This window comes from Alosa alosa, chromosome 24, assembly GCF_017589495.1.
Source record: "Alosa alosa isolate M-15738 ecotype Scorff River chromosome 24, AALO_Geno_1.1, whole genome shotgun sequence".
Classification (NCBI taxonomy): domain Eukaryota; kingdom Metazoa; phylum Chordata; class Actinopteri; order Clupeiformes; family Clupeidae; genus Alosa; species Alosa alosa.
Window position 1 is genome coordinate 3,104,772 of NC_063212.1, and position 17,105 is coordinate 3,121,876.

At 42.4% G+C, this 17,105-nt stretch overlaps 3 protein-coding genes across 9 annotated transcripts in view; all 3 read right to left on the reverse strand.

The window, feature by feature from the left end:
• poln (polymerase (DNA directed) nu) overlaps nt 1-10,827 on the reverse strand; it is a 97,207-nt gene extending 86,380 nt beyond the window's left edge. For 3 of the 5 annotated variants that reach the window (XM_048236793.1, XM_048236792.1, XM_048236790.1), the window contains exons 1-4: nt 10,806-10,827; nt 3,648-3,801; nt 1,283-1,370; nt 354-473 (exon numbers count right to left, since the gene is read on the reverse strand). In XM_048236793.1, the coding sequence (XP_048092750.1) occupies nt 354-473; nt 1,283-1,370; nt 3,648-3,759 (320 nt within the window). In that variant the 5' untranslated portion in view covers nt 3,760-3,801; nt 10,806-10,827. The other 2 variants (XM_048236791.1, XM_048236795.1) reach the window with 2 other exon arrangements.
• On the reverse strand, nt 3,770-10,793 carry haus3 (HAUS augmin-like complex, subunit 3). 2 transcript variants are annotated; one of them, XM_048236797.1, is made up of 6 exons: nt 10,115-10,793; nt 8,539-9,342; nt 7,701-7,913; nt 5,805-6,202; nt 5,091-5,319; nt 3,770-4,911 (listed from the first exon to the last, which is right to left on the reverse strand). In XM_048236797.1, the coding sequence occupies exons 2-6, from the start codon at nt 9,280-9,282 to the stop codon at nt 4,705-4,707; spliced, it is 1,791 nt and encodes a 596-aa protein (XP_048092754.1). In that variant the 5' UTR covers nt 9,283-9,342; nt 10,115-10,793; the 3' UTR covers nt 3,770-4,704. The 2 variants fall into 2 exon arrangements, with proteins under 2 accessions (XP_048092754.1, XP_048092753.1); XM_048236796.1 differs by lacking the exon at nt 10,115-10,793 and adding an exon at nt 9,436-10,102.
• Nucleotides 10,828-14,033: 3,206 nt separating the features above from the next.
• Nucleotides 14,034-16,981, reverse strand: c24h4orf48 (chromosome 24 C4orf48 homolog). Of its 2 annotated transcripts, none has more exons than XM_048236224.1 (4): nt 16,837-16,981; nt 16,327-16,475; nt 15,803-15,891; nt 14,034-15,356 (listed from the first exon to the last, which is right to left on the reverse strand). In XM_048236224.1, exons 1-4 carry the CDS (start codon nt 16,872-16,874, stop codon nt 15,285-15,287), a joined length of 348 nt encoding a protein of 115 aa, XP_048092181.1. In that variant the 5' UTR covers nt 16,875-16,981; the 3' UTR covers nt 14,034-15,284. The 2 variants fall into 2 exon arrangements, with proteins under 2 accessions (XP_048092181.1, XP_048092182.1); XM_048236225.1 differs by having other exon boundaries at nt 16,756-16,960.
• Between the last annotated feature and the right edge of the window lie 124 nt (nt 16,982-17,105).

A 17,105-nucleotide genomic window follows, 5' to 3' on the forward strand; every position in this document is an offset into this window, starting at 1 on the left:
CAGGCGAAGCTAAGACGAAGGCCAAAGGCTATGCTACACAGATACTCATTTATTTTGGCCCTTCACAAAAAGATATCACAATGAATCCATTGACTGAAAGGATCACTTCTGTTTGATGTTAGCAGCCAAATCGTATACATACCACCAAATGTAATTAAAATATATATATATATATATATATATATTTCAACTACACCAGTTAAATCTCTTGGGGATATTGAAAGACTTTACCTAAAAAGAATAGATGTCTGTGCACATGAGAAAATCTATGGCTACGAGAATCTTTGGTATTTATTTAAAGTATTCCTTTAATGACAACCATGCCCCTCCACCCCATGCCCATCATCACTCACTCCATCCAGGCAGGCAGAGGGGTGGGTGAGGAGCCGCTCTCTGTAGTCGAGGCTGGGAGGGTGGGTCTGTCAGACTCTTCCTGGGTGCCAGGAAAACTGGAGTAAGGCCTAGGCCATGACCTATATGCAGGGGTTTTGGTTTGATTTAAACAGGCCTTTCACAATCAGTGTCTCTAAAATCCCATTACTGCAACAAGGATTGACATACTTTATGTAAGGGATAACGGCCGCCGAGGTGTCCTGTTATTTGGAATTAATGGACGAGGGCGAGGGGCAAAAAACTCCCAGACGCGCAGCGGAGATGGACACACCTCGAAGGCCGTTATCCCGCTTATCACCCGGTTGCCACTGTAAAGCAAAGGAAACACGCGGTTCCGTTTAAAAAGAAGCTCACTAGTTCAGCTTGTTGTACAACATTCGTTGGCCCTATAACAGCGATAGAAATTCCATTGTTGCGAAGCCTGCCTCCAGGCTCAACCGTCGTCCTACTATCGTTGTTATAGTAACCATTCATAAGCATTGATATGGAACGGCGATTAAACTTTTTTTTACCAGATCTACTCATGTCCCGTTATTCAGAATTAAAAGCCACCCCGCCAGCCAATCGGAAAAGAGTATTTCTTCTCTCCGGGTGATAAGGAATTACACATACCATATGTACGATGCACAATTCCATTACATCTATGTAGTGAAATAATATGAGGTTATCTAGCACTGATCCATATTAAGCATGTATGCTACAAGCAGTAATACACTATGCACAAAAGATAAGCCGTCTCTAAAACACAAGCTGTGTAATTGAAATGACTACTGTATGTCTGTCCACATGTACTAATCTCCTGGTGTGTAATTGAAATGACTACTGTATGTCTGTCCACATGTACTAATCTCCTGGTGTGTTTAGGTGTACCCACCATGCTCTGACCCACCTGTTGGAGTAAGAGTGGTTGTGCTGGGTCTGGCTCTGGCTCCATGTGCTCTGAGATGGGTATGGGTTCACAGGTCTCCGCTGTGAATCTACAAGCATGTGAGAGACACATACAACATACATGCATCTTGTCCTATACTTCCTACAATCACAGAGGATCTCCCCAAACCATACCTAAACCTGTTACAATATACATTCAATTTACATTATAGCTCGTTACATTACATTTACATTATACCCCAGAATTCTACACATATCAAGACCATTTGAAGGTGAGTCATGATAGTTAACAGTTTTTATACTGAACAGCAAAGTTATAGAAGTTATTATATACTTCAGTCCTCTGAGTTTCCCTAAGATTGCCTTCACTAAAATATATCCCACAGGTCAATTACTCCTGATTAGTTCAGTGTCCCTCACCAGTTTGATGTTAATGAGCCAATTACATACTGTCATATGAGCATATGATTGCTGCTCTGCAAAACATCACAAACAAAACTTAATATATACTTCATATATACACAAACGAAACTTCACGAAATTCCATTTCAGGCTATACTTAACAAGCTGCAAGACAGTGTTAGAACAAGCTGATGAGTCTCAACATCTTAGGATATATTTTTCGGATCGCATTTGTTTATCATTTGTGAATATGTCTGCATAAAAAAAGCTCTCTTTCAATTGAATTGATCAGATGAGTACCGGTAATATTGCGACTGGCAACAAAACACACTTCATGCATCCGTGCACAATACCAGCCACCGGGGTAATGTCTTGTGAGTAAAACTCATGCATGCATAGCCAAAAGATTATTCATTCAACACTTGGGACAGTGTGTACTGCTCCATGCTGGCTCATATTGTCCCTGTTTGCCTACTTAGCCCTCGCAGGATGTGAGTGTTGCTGTCTGTCTGACTCACTAGTGCAGTTGATGTTGTCCCCATCTTCATAATTAGCTCTTACTGTGTGTGTAAATGTGTACACACGTCTGCATAGGTTTCTGCTGTGTGACTCACTGCTATCTGCATGTTGTCCCATTTTGTTTACTCATCTTTCCCCGTACGTGGTGATGCGATTATGTTTTCATTTATCTGACACCGTACTATATGCATATCCACCTCTTACTCAGTGTGTGTGTGTGTGTGTGTGGTCATGAATGTTTTAGTTTGATGCCTTCCCATATGCATACACAACTCATATGTTCACAATTCTTAGCAGACACTTTTGTCCAAAGCTGACACTGCCAATACAGCCCCAACACTTGATATTGCAAAATGTAGCATTGTTGATCAGGTAGGACTGCGAGTCTGCGACCCATTTTGTCATTTTTAGACAAACTGGATACCATCTTTGTGCTATCCATGGGGTTGCTTTGAGGTAATGTAACTTTTTCTCATCTTAAAATGGATTCAATTCATTTATTTTCTCATCAATCTACACACAATACTCAAACACTACAAAAAAAAAGCATGTGTTTGCGAGTGTTTTGTAAATTTATGGAAAAAAAAATAATAAAAGACTGAAATATTCAATTTACATAAGAATTCAGACCCTTTGCAGTGTTTCCCACTATTTGTATTTGTGGTGGTAGGTGAAAGGGGGGGGTTCTGTGTCGGTTGTCAATCCCATCATCCCATTTCAATACCACAACATAGAAATGTTTTGTTTGGTGGTCAATTTTGATATTGTGGTGGGCTGCCACAAATTAGTCAATGTATGGGAAACACTGCTTTGTTATCATGCTTGTAATTAAGCTCTGGTGCATCCTACTTCTACCAATGGTCCTTGAGATGCTTCTACAACTTGATTGGAGTCCACCTGTGCCTAAATTAATTAATTGGACATTATTAGGAGAGGCACACATCTCTTTATATAAAGGTCTCACAGTTGATGGTGTATGTTAGAGTGAAAACCAAGCCACAAGAGAATTGTCCGTAGACCTGCGAGACAGGGTTGTGTGAAGACAGATCAGGGGAAAGGATACAAGAACATTTCTGCAGCATTGAGAGTGCCGAAGAGCACAGTAGCCTCCATGATTCTCAAATAGAAAACCATCTTCCTAGATGGCCGCTCAGCCAAACTGGGTACAAAGGCGAAGGGCCTTGGTCAGACCAAGGACCCAAGGACCCAACGGTCGCTATGATTTGTTGTGGAGTATTGGAGCATTGTGTGTAGACTGATAAAAAATGTGAAACATAATAAAATGTGGAAAACTTGAAAGGGTCTGAAAACTTTCCAGTTGCACTGTATGTGTGTGGTCGTGTAGGTACATTTTTGTTGGTCTAATACCATCTTCTATCCTCTATCAATGAGTGTCCTTTGTGTGTGTGTGTGTGTGTGTGTGTGTCACTGCCTGTCTGACTCACAGCTGTGGCTCCTGCCGGGCCTATCTGCATACTCCGCTCTCAGCGCTGCCACGATCCTCTGTGCGGACGCAGACAGTGGGCCTGCATACAGACGGCTGAACTGATCCTCCATCTCTCTCCCTCTCGCTCCCTTTCTCTCTATCTACTGGTCGTCCTGCAGGGTGTAAGATGTTATGTTAGGGAGGCTCTACTCTCTTGATTCACTGAAAACATTGCTTTCTCTTGCTCCAGCACATTTCCCCACTTCAGCTCGAGGGAAAAGGTTGGAATAGCATATCAACAATGCCAAACTCGACCAAACTTATTCAGTGCCAATATTCAGTTCAATTCTTGATGAACCGGATATCACACTGGATTTGCACAGTCAATGTCTCTACACTGTACACAGTAAGAAATAAACCAAACCTAAGCCATTAGGAAGCAACCAGGTGAATGACCACTACAGACTGTTAATTTCAGTAGGCAGAATGAGAACCAAATCGGAGCAGGCATAAAAAAGTAGGAAAAGAAAATGATTAAATGCTTTTAATATTTTATTTTTTTTTTATACGAAATTTAAAGTGCTTTTCCCCCCTTCCTCTGACCAACCTATTGCACAAAACAAACACCACAGTGAGGGCATGTTTGGATGACCTCAAGGATTGCTATCCAACTTCCACTCAGTCACTTATAAAGCATAATATAAGACATAATATATAAAGTCTAAAAGCAACATCATATTAGTAACACAAAAGACATTAGAAAGTGCATTAGAATTAGAGCATACACAGAGAGATAGTCTATTGCACGCATACCAACAAAGAAAAAAAGAGTAAACTAAGGTGCATGACGTGAGAGCCACCTGGTCAAAACGCGGACCGAATAACTAATATGGGATTTCCCACTTCTAATGCGGTACCAAACCGCCATCTTCACCAGCTGTAATTTGCGGCAGTGGGTCTGTGTGTGTGTGTGTGTGTGTCGGGGGTGAGGGTGCTCGGGCTTCAGGTTAAGTAGTGGACCAACAGAAGGAGAGCTGGCAGAGATAAGTTGTGTTGCGGCCGTTGTGTCGTCTGGTTCACTCATGGTCCTCCCAGTCCTCCAGCACTCTGCTCAGCTGGGACGGGTCCAGATGGAAAAGCACATACAGCTCCCTCTCCCACCTCAGGGGGGCGCTCCGCTTCAGCAGGGAGCGCTTCAAGGAGAGCTCAGCAGTCACCTGCTGCAGCTGCTTGAAGAAGGAGGCAGTCTGCTTCTCCAACTCTTGCATGGTTTCAGACATGTCCTGAGAAAGAAAGAGAAAGAGAGAGACTGGGCAAAAGATTGACTGTGATTGCAAATAAAAATGTATCGGACAGATCTTAGTTTATGTGATTTAATGTTCAAAATTCACATTAAAATGCTAGAGGGAAATCCAGCTACTAATGCACAGGTGAGGAGCCAGCAGCAGCAATAAGCACGTACCTGCGGGGACAGCTGCACCTGCCCGGCCTCAGAGAGAGCAGTCCGCCTCAGAGCCTCATGCTCCTCCTCCAGACCAACCTGCAGACTCTGCAGTTCAGCCACGGCCAAGCCCTTAGAGCCACCCAGCTGCTGGACCTCAGCCGACTGGGCAGAGATCAAGTCTGTGAGGTCGACCAGACAGTCAAAGCAGCGGTCAGTCTCCTCAGGGGACTCCAGCATGGCCAGCAACCTGCAGGGATGGATGAGGAGTGTTCTGAAACATTGCCGGCTCCGCAGTAGTCTAAATATCATAGACTACTTCTTCTAATGCGTATTAACTACGATATTACATTTGGCTTTACTTGGATGGTCCCCCTCATTCTATGTGCTATGGGCCAGCAATCATTTCTACTTTGTTCTACTTTGTTTTAACTAGTACAGTGCAACAGTATCTTTAAAGTATTGCACTGATTTATGCTATGATTATGAGTATGAAGATTTACGAAGCCATACTGGTCCGCATTCCTGTCTACTCCGTTTCCCACACAGTACCACAACAACTTTCTATCATCTATCTTCCATCATCAAACCTCTATCCATTTACCCATTCACTCTCACGTCCATCCAACCATCCAGATCGATCTATCCAACTATCCATCTATCCTTCCATTCCATTAACCCTTCCCTTCACCTAGTATAACCTTTCCCCATCTCTGGACTCCTCGTGCCTCTCACCTCTTGACGGTGGGGTCTTTAGTGCTGAGGATGGGCTCACTCTGAGGACCGGGCACGCTCTTCTGCAGACGCCTCAGCTCCTCACTCCGCCGGGACGCCCACGCGGCCTCTTCCTCCTCCAGGGTGCGCGCCAGTCGCTCCGTGCGTGTGAGGGCGGCGATGTGAGCGTCCCGCTCGGCCCCCAACAGCGCCCGCAGCAGCTCCAGCTGGGTGAGCTGGCTCAGCAGCGCCCCCCATAAGTGTTCCTGCAGAGTGGCGACGTGCTTCACCGTCTCTGCCTGATCCCGCGCGTCCGCCAGGAGCACAGGCAGGCAGAGCGCCTTGGCACAATGGTGAAGGAGGGCGAGGAGACGATCCGCTGGCACGGTAGGGGTAGCGTCGGGGTCGGGGGGCACAGACTACAAGAAGATGGGGTGAAAGTAGAAAGAAAGACTTTATTCTTTATTAAAAAAAAAAAAAACGACTTTATTTGCACACAATAAAAACAAGCCCACATTAAAAGAAAAAAGACAAAAAGAGCAGTTACATGTGTTTCACTAGTTTGTGAAAGCAAGGATGTATCCGACTTGTCCATGTGTTTAGGGGACAGATGCATTTGTGAGATAAGGTGTGATCATCCAGCAAGTGAGAGTATGACAGTCTCTGTGTGTGTGTGTGTGTGTGTGTGTGTGTGTGTGTGTGTGTGTGGGGCTGAAACGATTCATCGAGTTACTCGAATAACTCGATTACAAAAATTACTCGAGGCAAAAATCCTGCCTCGAAGCCTCGTTAAATTCCTATGACGCGCACTATACACGCAGGGATTTGATTGTACCACACGGACCGTTGTTCAGGAAGCACACCACTAGCTCGTGAATCGTGATACATTCTGAATTTAGCTGGCGCGATGGCGGAGTCAAGATGTCCATAAATGGCAGAGAATGTCTAAAGTTTTCAAGTAAAGTTTTGGGATCTTTACATACTCAAAAAGGAAAAGAACACAAGCATCTGAACCGAAAACATCCACTCCATGCTGTTTCACCAAGCGTCAATAAAGTAGGCTATCTAGCCTATCTGCGCTAGCCTATAGCCTACAATGATGTTGGCTGATTTTTATCACATACTGTATTTGTAGCGATGTCGTGATATAATGTTTAGCTTTGATGTTTTTAAGTAGTAAACTTATTCATGTTCAATTGCAAGACAGTATGCCTAAAAAGAACCCCTTCTTATACACACATGCATCTTCCCTCACGCACGCACGCACACACACACACACACACACACACACACACACAGGTTGCTAGGTTACCATAGCAAATAGGCTCACCCCAGAAATTATTTTTTAGTAGCCTAATGGTAAAATTATTTGTTAGTAGCCTAATGGTAAAATTATTTGTTAGTAGCCTAATGGCAAATGCTGCAGGTGTAGAAATCTACATAAAACGGATATTTACTTTGATGTCAGGTCTAGATTACAGCATGAAACTTGTTGTACATTGCTTTCCCTCTTCTCCCTCCCAGCACTTCACAACATAGTATGGACAGCTTTGTTCGCCCAGCTAAGTCATGCACAATAGGCTGCAATTTTACAGAGCACATTTTGAACATTATTTAATTGTTGGCACTGGCACTTATAAACACTAAATGGGTAAATTGCAATAAATGGGCTTAGTTTTGGAGCCAAATGTTGGAGTTAGAATAAATACCTCTGTGCCAATTGCTTGATCATTTTACAGCCATGTCATTTTCATTATGCATTATTTGTTTTGGTTGTTTAAAAATGCAAAAAAAAAGAAGATCCGATTAATCGATTGATAAAGTGCTAGATTAATCGATTACAAAAAGAATCGATAGCTGCAGCCCTATGTGTGTGTGTGTGTGTGTGTGTTTATGTATGTTAGGTGTGGGTCTCACCTGTGCATCGGAGCTCCTCTTTTGTGAGAGCCACTCCTTGGACGCCCTGGCTCCGGCTTCCTCTGCCCGCGCCTGCACCAGCTGTGCCTGGACCAGCAGGAAGGCCGCCTGCAGCCGCGCCAGCTCGCCCTTGTTCCTCTCCACCACATCACCCTCCTCCTTTCCATCATCCCCCTCCTCATCCAACATAGACGTTTCCTCAGCAAGGCACCTCTGCAATAATGAAATGACAGTATTTGATGAGGGCCATGGCAACAGCTAATGAGCACCAGCAACTCTTGTTATGGTGGGGCTATACTTCAACCAATTCAAAAAAGGTGAACAATTACTTTGTGTTCAATAGCTAAAAAGAGAAGAGATGTTAAAGATTAAACCTGGTCAGACTATATGAGGAATATGAGCACTAGTTAAAATCTTGTAGCTACTAACCACCACAAATGGACCAGTGGCAGAAAAATAATCAGATCTGGTACAGGTGTTTCTAATGTGTAGGCCTGTTCCCAGTGTGTGCTAATGTACTGTAGGGCTTACCTTGTAGTGACCCATAATGTTGTGGTGGTGTAGGCCTGTTCCCAGTGTGTGCTTAATGTACTGTAGGGCTTACCTTGTAGTGACCCATAATGTTGTGGTGGTGTAGGTCTGTTCCCAGTGTGTGCTTAATGTAATGTACTGTAGGGCTTACCTTGTAGTGACCCATAATGTTGTAGTGGTGTAGGCCTGTTCCCAGTGTGTGCTTAATGTAATGTACTGTAGGGCTTACCTTGTAGTGACCCATAATGTTGTAGTGGTGTAGGCCTGTTCCCAGTGTGTGCTTAATGTAATGTACTGTAGGGCTTACCTTGTAGTGACCCATAATGTTGTGGAGGGCGAGCTGCACTTCCTGCAGGTACGGCTGCAGTGGGAGAAGGGAGAGCAGGGCAGCTGAGCGGCGGGAGTGGCACTCCATCTGCAGGTACTCCTGCTGCTTCTCCACAGCATCACTCTCTGCAAACACGAGGCCCTGCAGCTTTTTCACCTCGCCTTGGAGGTCCTGCAGCACCACGTTAGTGGTCACGTTCTCCTTGGCGAGAGCCTTCGCCACCGCCACGGGCTCCGCTCCTCCGTCGTCCTGCTCCTGGCTCTGAGCGCGCTCAGAGAGGGCCGAGGCGCCGTCAGCATACCTCTGCCCCAGACCCTGGAGCTGGAGCAGACGCTGGTGCTTCAGACGCTTCTGCTTGTGCAGGTTCTCCAGCTCCTGCTGGAGCTCCACAAGACTCTCGTCAGCAGTGTCCTCCACCACATCCACGAGCTCATCACTCTCATCTTCCTCGTTTAACTCCAGTTGCCTTGACCTCATCAGCTGTTCCAATTTCTCAAGCTCCAGCTCGGTCAGGATGGGCTTGCCCAACTCAACTAGGCTTGTGTACCCACGCTTCTCCTCCTCAGACAGAACATTCTGGGCTCCAAGACCGCAGAAGAAGCGCAGGAATTCCTGGGTTTCCGCGGTGTCATCAAACATCCAGTCAAACTCTGTGGGCTTCAGAGTAGAGGCTTCTGGATAGCCCAGGCGAAACAAAGTCTCCACAAAGTGGACCCCGCTCATTGTGCAGTTAAGCTATTTCAGTCACACACACACACACACACACACGTACTCAAACACACACTGAAGAGCACAAAAGGAGGGGAATTAACTGGACCTCTGCTCTGTTGTGTGTGGATCAGTGAGTTAAAATTGTTGGAATACTTTGTTACTCACTAGTAGCAAAACAAAGAGTCTGGGTTAGAGAAGGCAACGTTTGGACACCTGCAACGTTAACTCCCAGGCACACACGGAAAGATAAACCTACACATATGCACCTAACATTAAATAACAAAATGAATCCTCTCACCTCACCGTTCGAGTAACAACATTGACATTATGACAAAACGTAAACATTGTGATTATATAAGCATGGTTGTCGTGCCAGAGAAGCACACAGAACATAAACAGCAGGACATATTATTATCACGAGATTGGTTGATTTAAGCTATTTAAATCCTAAATATTTAAATGAGCAAGTCTCACAAGTTCACTTTTACATTAAGGCTAAAATGTTTAGTCAAATTTGTATTAAGGCAGTTCACTAGGCCTAAAAGGCTACAAGTGGACCCGAGGTATGATGGGCTATCTAAAACATGTTTCATAAAGATCTGAACTTTCAATTAGGCCTATAGGCTCACTGTCCTTTACAACCATCAAAAAAATTGCCAGAAGAGGATCAGTATGCATTACTATCAGACATGGGTTTTAGCCCTTCTTGCAGTCTTTGTTTTAGCCCTACTTGCAGTCTTTCTGTGAAGACAGTAGGCATATATGCACTTTTGTACTAAGTTTTACTTAGGGCAGCCTGTAGGCCTAGGCTATCTGCCATTAAACTATAACCCACGACACTTACCCATTTGAATATCGAAATGCCACAGCAGTGCTAAACCTTACAGTTGTAGACACTGTGAAAACAGGTCTACATAGTTTTAACGGTCAGTTTTCATTTGTAGGTAGCATTATCAATTGAGAATAATGAAGAGTTCATGGGATTTACAGTATAGTATTCTCTATCTATCTATCTATCTATCTAGATATCTATATAGTATTCTATATCTAGAATATTGTGATGTAGTTTAATGGCGGTTAACTAGGCTACCTTAGCTTTAATCACCAACCAAAAAGCGTTCTACAGTTTTGTGGTCTTCCACTGACATGTTCCCTGCTTTCGCGAGCGAAAAAGACAGCCTCCCCCGTCCTTGGAAGTCAGAATCACATTTCATGTCACGGGACGCCTAACAGCGTTACAATAATAATACAGGCCTAAACGTAAGTTAAACGTTAGCGGAATCGTGAGATAAAGTTAAAGTTACTTTTAACCTAGCGCGAAGCTTTCTGACATAATGTTAAGTGTTTCTGTCTTTTGCGGATTAACGCAATTTTTACGATCTTTGGCTAAGTTGCTAACTACTTGTAAACTCTACTTTCAGTAGCGTACGTTAACAGTATTGCTTCAATACCTTCAAACAGATAAAACATTTCTCCACGTTTAAAATAGGCCTACTAACATGACTGCAATGAATACCGAGACATAAATCTCTTACCTCTACAAAATCAAACTCCCGCCGTAGAAATCACTGTACGGAATGCGGGTGAGGACTAAAAGCAAAAAGCCGAAAGCCAATCCCATTTAATTCCTTTCGCCCTAACATTTCTGGTGCATTACTGCCATCTACTGATCTAATAGAGAAGTGCAGAGTGGCTCGAGAGACTTCAAAAAATACATTTTCAACTATGCTACCGTTTGACCTGCAACATTTCATGCAACATGTTTTTATATTGGTAGGCGAGGTTTATTTTCCTTTAGCCTATATTTAGAAACCTGTCCTGATGGCTGTGATGATTTTTTGGTCAATATATAATTGCCATGTTATACTGATAGTCCATTTCCATCACACAGCAAAACATTTTTCAAGAAAAAAAAATACCATAGGCCAATAGGCCTAAACATTTGCTCAAATCTTTATTTATTGATTTTCCAAAATAGTAGGCTATAATATCTGACAAATGGATCTCTTCATCTTTTGCTTTGAGTTTTGTCTGCAGCTGAATCCCCTCCTAACTGCAGGATTTCCTGTTATGTCTCTCAGTTTCTCCTCCATGTCCTTTGTCAGTTTTTCAGTTTCTTTGTTTCTTCTTCAACTTTTTGCTTGAGCCTCCTGTTTTCCTTCAACTGATTTGATAAGCACAATTTGGAGTCCTCCTGCTCTCCAAACTTTTTCTGCAGAATCTCTCTAAGCCTCATGATCTCACTCTATTACCTCTTTCAGATGCAGGTTGTCCTCAGTCAGTTTAAAGTTGACAAAATGTTATTGCACATTGTCGAATGGATTCAGATATGTACAGTTAAAAACAAAATGATTCATACCCCTGGCAAATATTGATTTAATGTTGATTTTCTCTTGACCAATATGTTGTAAAACAATGTGTTAGAAACATGGAATCAAAAAAAGAAGCGTTTTCATCTTTTTTTTTTTTTTTTTTATTGGTGTGTCCAAAATTATTCATACCCTTTTTAAACAATCACTGGAAACATCTTTATTTGCCATCACAGCTCTCAAAATGGTTCATATAATACCTACCAAGCCTTTTTCATTTCTCCACAATTATTCCAAACCGCACCTTTTTAGCAGCAATCCGGGTTTTGAGGCAGGAATCATTATTTGCCATATGGCTTATGGCTGGGCCACTTTAAAATGTTGATATTTTCTGTTAACCATTTCTTGCCTTGTTTGTCTGTATGTTTTGGATCATTGTTTTGGATGTTGTGGTTTAATGGTCAAATGCCGCCTTTTGGGAGAGGTCTCTCAGCACACTGCCTGATCTTTTCCTCCAGAATCTTAATGTAGCCTCTTGTTTTACTGTTACCATTTACTGTACTTTCAATATTCAGATGTGCCTTGAAGCGAACATCCTGATGAAAAAGGAATGTTTACGAGTCTTCTGAGTAGGAAGGGCTGGGCTTTCTCCAGCTGCTGAAGAAGGGAAAAGTTAATATTAGCGTTAAAACCTACTTGAGTCAGAAAAGGCACTGGGAGCCACCTTCTTGCTGCCTCTTTTTGGCATCTGAATGAGGAATGTGGGGGAAAAAACAACATCAAAAAAGAACAGTGGGAAAGGTAAAAGATTGCAAAGCCATTTTATTGTACCTTTATAATGAGCCTCATTTTGAGCCACTTCCTGTTCCTGGTGGTTTGCCCAGTTGCTGCTCCAGGCAAAGGCTCAAGGGAGGGTGAAGCAGTCAAAAAGTTGATGGGACATAACTGGCCTCTGTGTCACACTGGTGCAGCAGCTCCTTTCTCAATGCCATCACCAAGATGTTATCAAAGAAGACATCCTGTGTCTCCACTGCTCTCTGCAGGATGACCTCAGAGGGAACTTGTCCATGGTTTTGAAGACAGTCTGAATCTTTGTGTTGTTTTGATATGCCTAGAGGATTGGAGTTACAGTGTTGAACTCCGAGAGGACTTTCTGAATCAACTATTGGGAGGATTCCATCATGTCGGCAGAGGCAGTTTGATGGACTTGGGGATGGACCTCCATGTGATCAGGGCTGGTATCAAGCAAAGAGGTTTGAGTGGAGGAAAGTTCCGTAGCTGTTTCCATATTTGATGACTTTTGATCAACATGTTTCTCCAGCTCTGAATCAACCATATCCATAACCTGTAAGGTCATCATCACTCGAGTGAACAGATTGGTCACATCACTAAATTTGCATGGTAGGGATGTGACTTGAAGCAAATTCTTGATGGCCTCCTCTGCACAGGAGTAAACCATGCGGGAAGCTCTTAAGCTCCGCTTTGGAGCTTATTGGGCAACATCTCAGAATCTAAGACATTCATTTAAAACCAACATTCTACAACAATAATTGTTTTTATATTATTGATTGAATGGACATAATTGTTTTATTGCTTTTCCCCCCTCATTTGCATTGCTTATTTTATTAACCTATTGATTAAATTGACATTGTTGTTTATTATTGCTACTCTCCTTATTATAGTTTGACCAACATTCCAATCTGTTCCCTGTTAAATTTTAATTATTATGTTGTTTTTGTATTTGTGTGTCGCTTTGGACAAAGGCGTCTGCCAAATCCCATAACAATAACCATAACCATAAAACACTTCCGCTGGCAGGCACAGGAATGGATGTTTACATCTCCCATGGCTTCAGACTGAAAGCATGCGTCAGAGACCTCAGAGGTAACTGGTTTCCTTAAGGTTTTGCTAAGGCTCACACACAAGAATACATGGTTTATATGTGCTGTTGCTAGTTAATGCCTTTCAGTTGAGGTCATAGATAGATAGAGATAGATAGATAGATAGATAGATAGATAGATAGATAAACTTTATTCATCCCAAAAGGCAAAATCATAGGCCCATGATATGACATTGACAAATTATCAAAATGTTAATGTTTTGTTTATAGTATTTGGCAGAGGCCTTTGTCCAAAGTGTATAAACTCTTGTAAGAAATTACCTGACTTTGGACGTGGTAAAGCATAATCTCCCAAATGGGGATTTTAGCAAGATAACCTCACAAATACTCTTCTGAATGAATAAGCAAAAATGTCCAAATTCCTTAAAATCTCATGGAAATCCTTTCCAATATAGTTGAAGCTCTTACAGATGCAAAGACAGGGACCAATTCAATATTAATACCTGGATTTAGAATGGGATGTCATAGAAGTGTCTGGGTGCAATGGTCATGCAATACTTTCAATGACTCGATGTCCAACTTGTCAAACTTTGCAGAGCAAGTATATCACCAGATAACATTTAACTGATAGTTTTTATTGGATGAATATTTTGCTAAATGTGACATAGAAAACTTAAATTCTAAACTATTACTTTATTGTTGGTATCAGCCTTTCAGCATTGCAATGGTAAACAGGTACTTTAGAGTTTGTATCAGCCTTTCAGCACTGTAATGGTAAACATTCAGGTAGCAGGTAGACCCCATAACTGAGTATGTGTAGCCATGTACTTTGTTTCAGTGCTAGTACAACCTAAAAAGTAAAAAGTAAAACCTTACTGATCACTACAAGATAGCACTAACAGAACATTATTTCTGGAACAATTAGTTATTTTTTCTTAGCAGAATACCAATACTATTAAGACCATGTTTAACCATATTTCATACAGATTACACATTTTATCTTAAATCTGTACCACAAAGATTAAATCCCACCCATCCCCCCAATGTGTTACACAAAATCAAAACCTTGATGAAAAAAAAAGAAATAGTGGTATTCTGTGTCCCTACAACCCAATAAAATGTACCCCAAATGGCTTAATAGGACATATGTCCATTACTAGACAAAATCATTTCCATGCTCTATCTCTATTCTTCATTTAAAATAATCACATTATGAGTTGAGTTTCTGTAATGCATTAGTACATTGTAAGTGGTCTTTCATGGAGTAATAATTTCTGCTACAGATACAATTCTGTTAAAATGACAGTGGAATAAAATAATAATCTAAATAGTTTCTTAATACATTGATCTGAACATACATCTCTATCTTTACGTACATAGTGTGCAAAGACACCTACTCTACTGTGCAAATAATATGCATGGTGAGACATGTTGACCTACAAAATCTTCTGACATTCCAGTTGACAAGTAGAGGAAGGCAGACACTTATGAAAAGAGGTGGCTACTTGGGTCGAGCTCTGTTTCCATTATGTCAGCATGAAATATAGATGGGGAAAAGTGAAGTGAAGTCATATAAAGTCCTCTTTCAGCATGGAGCAAAAGGACAACGAGAGACAATAAAAAGAGATATGCCTGGAGAGAGAGAGAGAGAGAGAGAGAGAGAGAGAGAGAGAGAGAGAGAGAGAGAGAGAGAGAGAGAGAGAGAGATGGAATGATTGTTGTGAATGGAGTATCTGCAGTGATAAGGTGCTGGATGAGATCTTCTAGTCAGGTGAGGAAGTAACGTCATGAGTCTTGTCTTGGTGGGCGCCCAGGTGAGAGGTGCCCAAACTTGGCACCGGGAACCATGATGGAGGTTTGGCTACTCAGCGGAGTGTGGTGCCAGGCATGCAGTCACACAGGGCCCTCTGCTCTGCCCGCAACACCAAGCTCTCCGTCTGAGAGGAGAGGACAGCAGAGAGAGGAATGGACAGAGCAAAGAGGACACGGACCGTTTTTAAGAGGAAAAACAAAAACGGAGTGATATTAGATTGCATTTGTATTTATATGACAGAACACAGACACACAAACACACACACCCACACATACACACACACACAGTAATTAGTATCATGTGCTCTCTGTTGATAGAGCACTCCAAATTGTATGATGTCTTCCTTACATCATATCTTGTGGATTACCTTGGGAGCAATAATCTTACCCACAAGGATTACTATGGCTTCTGGTTTACAGTCCAATTGGACATCAACAAACTATGCTATAATAATAGTCCATCACTTGAAGAACACATGCAGCGACTGACAAAGCAAGGTTTGCAGATAACCAACAGCCATCAAAACTCCAGTAACACAACCTGTTCAGTCCTATGGAATGAGTGTCTCACCCGGGAGTCCAGGTTAAAGGCTGTCTTCTTTAAGTCCTGCAGAGCCCTCTGCATGAATTCAAAGGCATGACAATCCACACATGGCCGGCCTAGAGAGAAGGTGCAAGTGTTGCAGGGTTACTTGCTGCACAGATTGCCTCCTGTGTCTTATTTCCTATCAGCTGTTTCCAATAACCTTTTCTGAGGCACTCTGATGTCCCACCATCAACAACTGACAGGACTAACAAGACAGTCATGCAGCGAGATTTGCATGTGTTCACCACACACTTTACCCTTAAAGTTGCTGTGAATGTGCCATTTCTTAACAGGTTAGTCGATTTGTTCAACTGTTTTTTCGTGTGTGTGAAGGCCATTTACACAGTTCATGAAAGCCAGACTGATAAACCTCTTAAACCTCATGATGTTCCTAGGCCTAGTCTAGGATAACAAAATGCATGCACTGCATGGTGCTGTTCATGGCTACACCTTGTTGTTGTAAGATGCAGAAAAAGGCCACAACCTAATACTCAGTGAAAATGGCTTACTCTCAGCAGGAATGACTGTACCAGCCTCCTGCTCGGCGCTGATCGGTCTGAGGCAGAGAAGCTGGACCGCCAGGAGCAGCATCATCGCCCGCAGAGCTGCACTCGACACCATCCCGCTACACAACATGCCACTGATTCGGATTAAGATCCTGAAAAAAATAAAAGCAAATTATGTTTGGGGTGTGGTGTGGTGCATGAACGCAATAACATTCATTCTGCAATAATAAGACAGGACCTAAGGGAAGCGTTACCTATCTGACATAATTTGCATTATGCTCACTGTTAACAGTAAAATATATATATTTCAAATCAATCACATAGGCTAAAATTTGGTAATGCATATACTAGGCTACATTATGTGCAGGACCTCCGTAGGCCCACAATAGGCCTACAAGAACAATAGGCTAATATAAAACCATATGTGTTTACCTTTCGCCTCTGATGCGGAAAGCACCTTGATGCTACTCAAACTGTCTACAACAGCTGCCGAATAGACTTATAACAACTAACCTCCGTTTTTTATAGACACTCGTGCATTGACCAAACATCCAGGTTGTCCTTTATAAATGCGTTCGCTAGTGCTTAAAATGATATATTCTGCAGTTGCCGTGTGCTCTGATTCGCCCGAAGAGATCACATGAGCATCTGCGCTGAGTGCGCTCTGATTTTGGTTAGGCTACGTTTTGGAACTGGATCTCCTGCCTTAAGACATTAAGACATGAATATTAACAATGCAATAGTGATTTAAAAGGAACTTCACGAGTCTGTGTTTGTCTGAA

Bases quoted from the DNA above. Each gene is read 5' to 3' on its own strand.
- haus3 (XM_048236797.1), bottom strand. From the start codon at position 9,282: ATGAGCGGGGTCCACTTTGTGGAGACTTTGTTTCGCCTGGGCTATCCA. The intron at 5,320-5,804 runs GTGAGAGGCACG...CCATCCCTGCAG, and splicing joins AAAGACCCCACCGTCAAGAG to GTTGCTGGCCATGCTGGAGT. The intron at 4,912-5,090 runs GTACGTGCTTAT...TTTCTTTCTCAG, and splicing joins AGGTGCAGCTGTCCCCGCAG to GACATGTCTGAAACCATGCA.
- c24h4orf48 (XM_048236224.1), bottom strand. From the start codon at position 16,874: ATGTTTGGTCAATGCACGAGTGTCTATAAAAAACGGAG. The intron at 16,476-16,836 runs GTTAGTTGTTAT...TATTTTTTTCAG, and splicing joins AGTGTCTATAAAAAACGGAG to GATCTTAATCCGAATCAGTG. The intron at 15,357-15,802 runs GTGAGACACTCA...CTCTCCTCTCAG, and splicing joins CCTTTAACCTGGACTCCCGG to ACGGAGAGCTTGGTGTTGCG.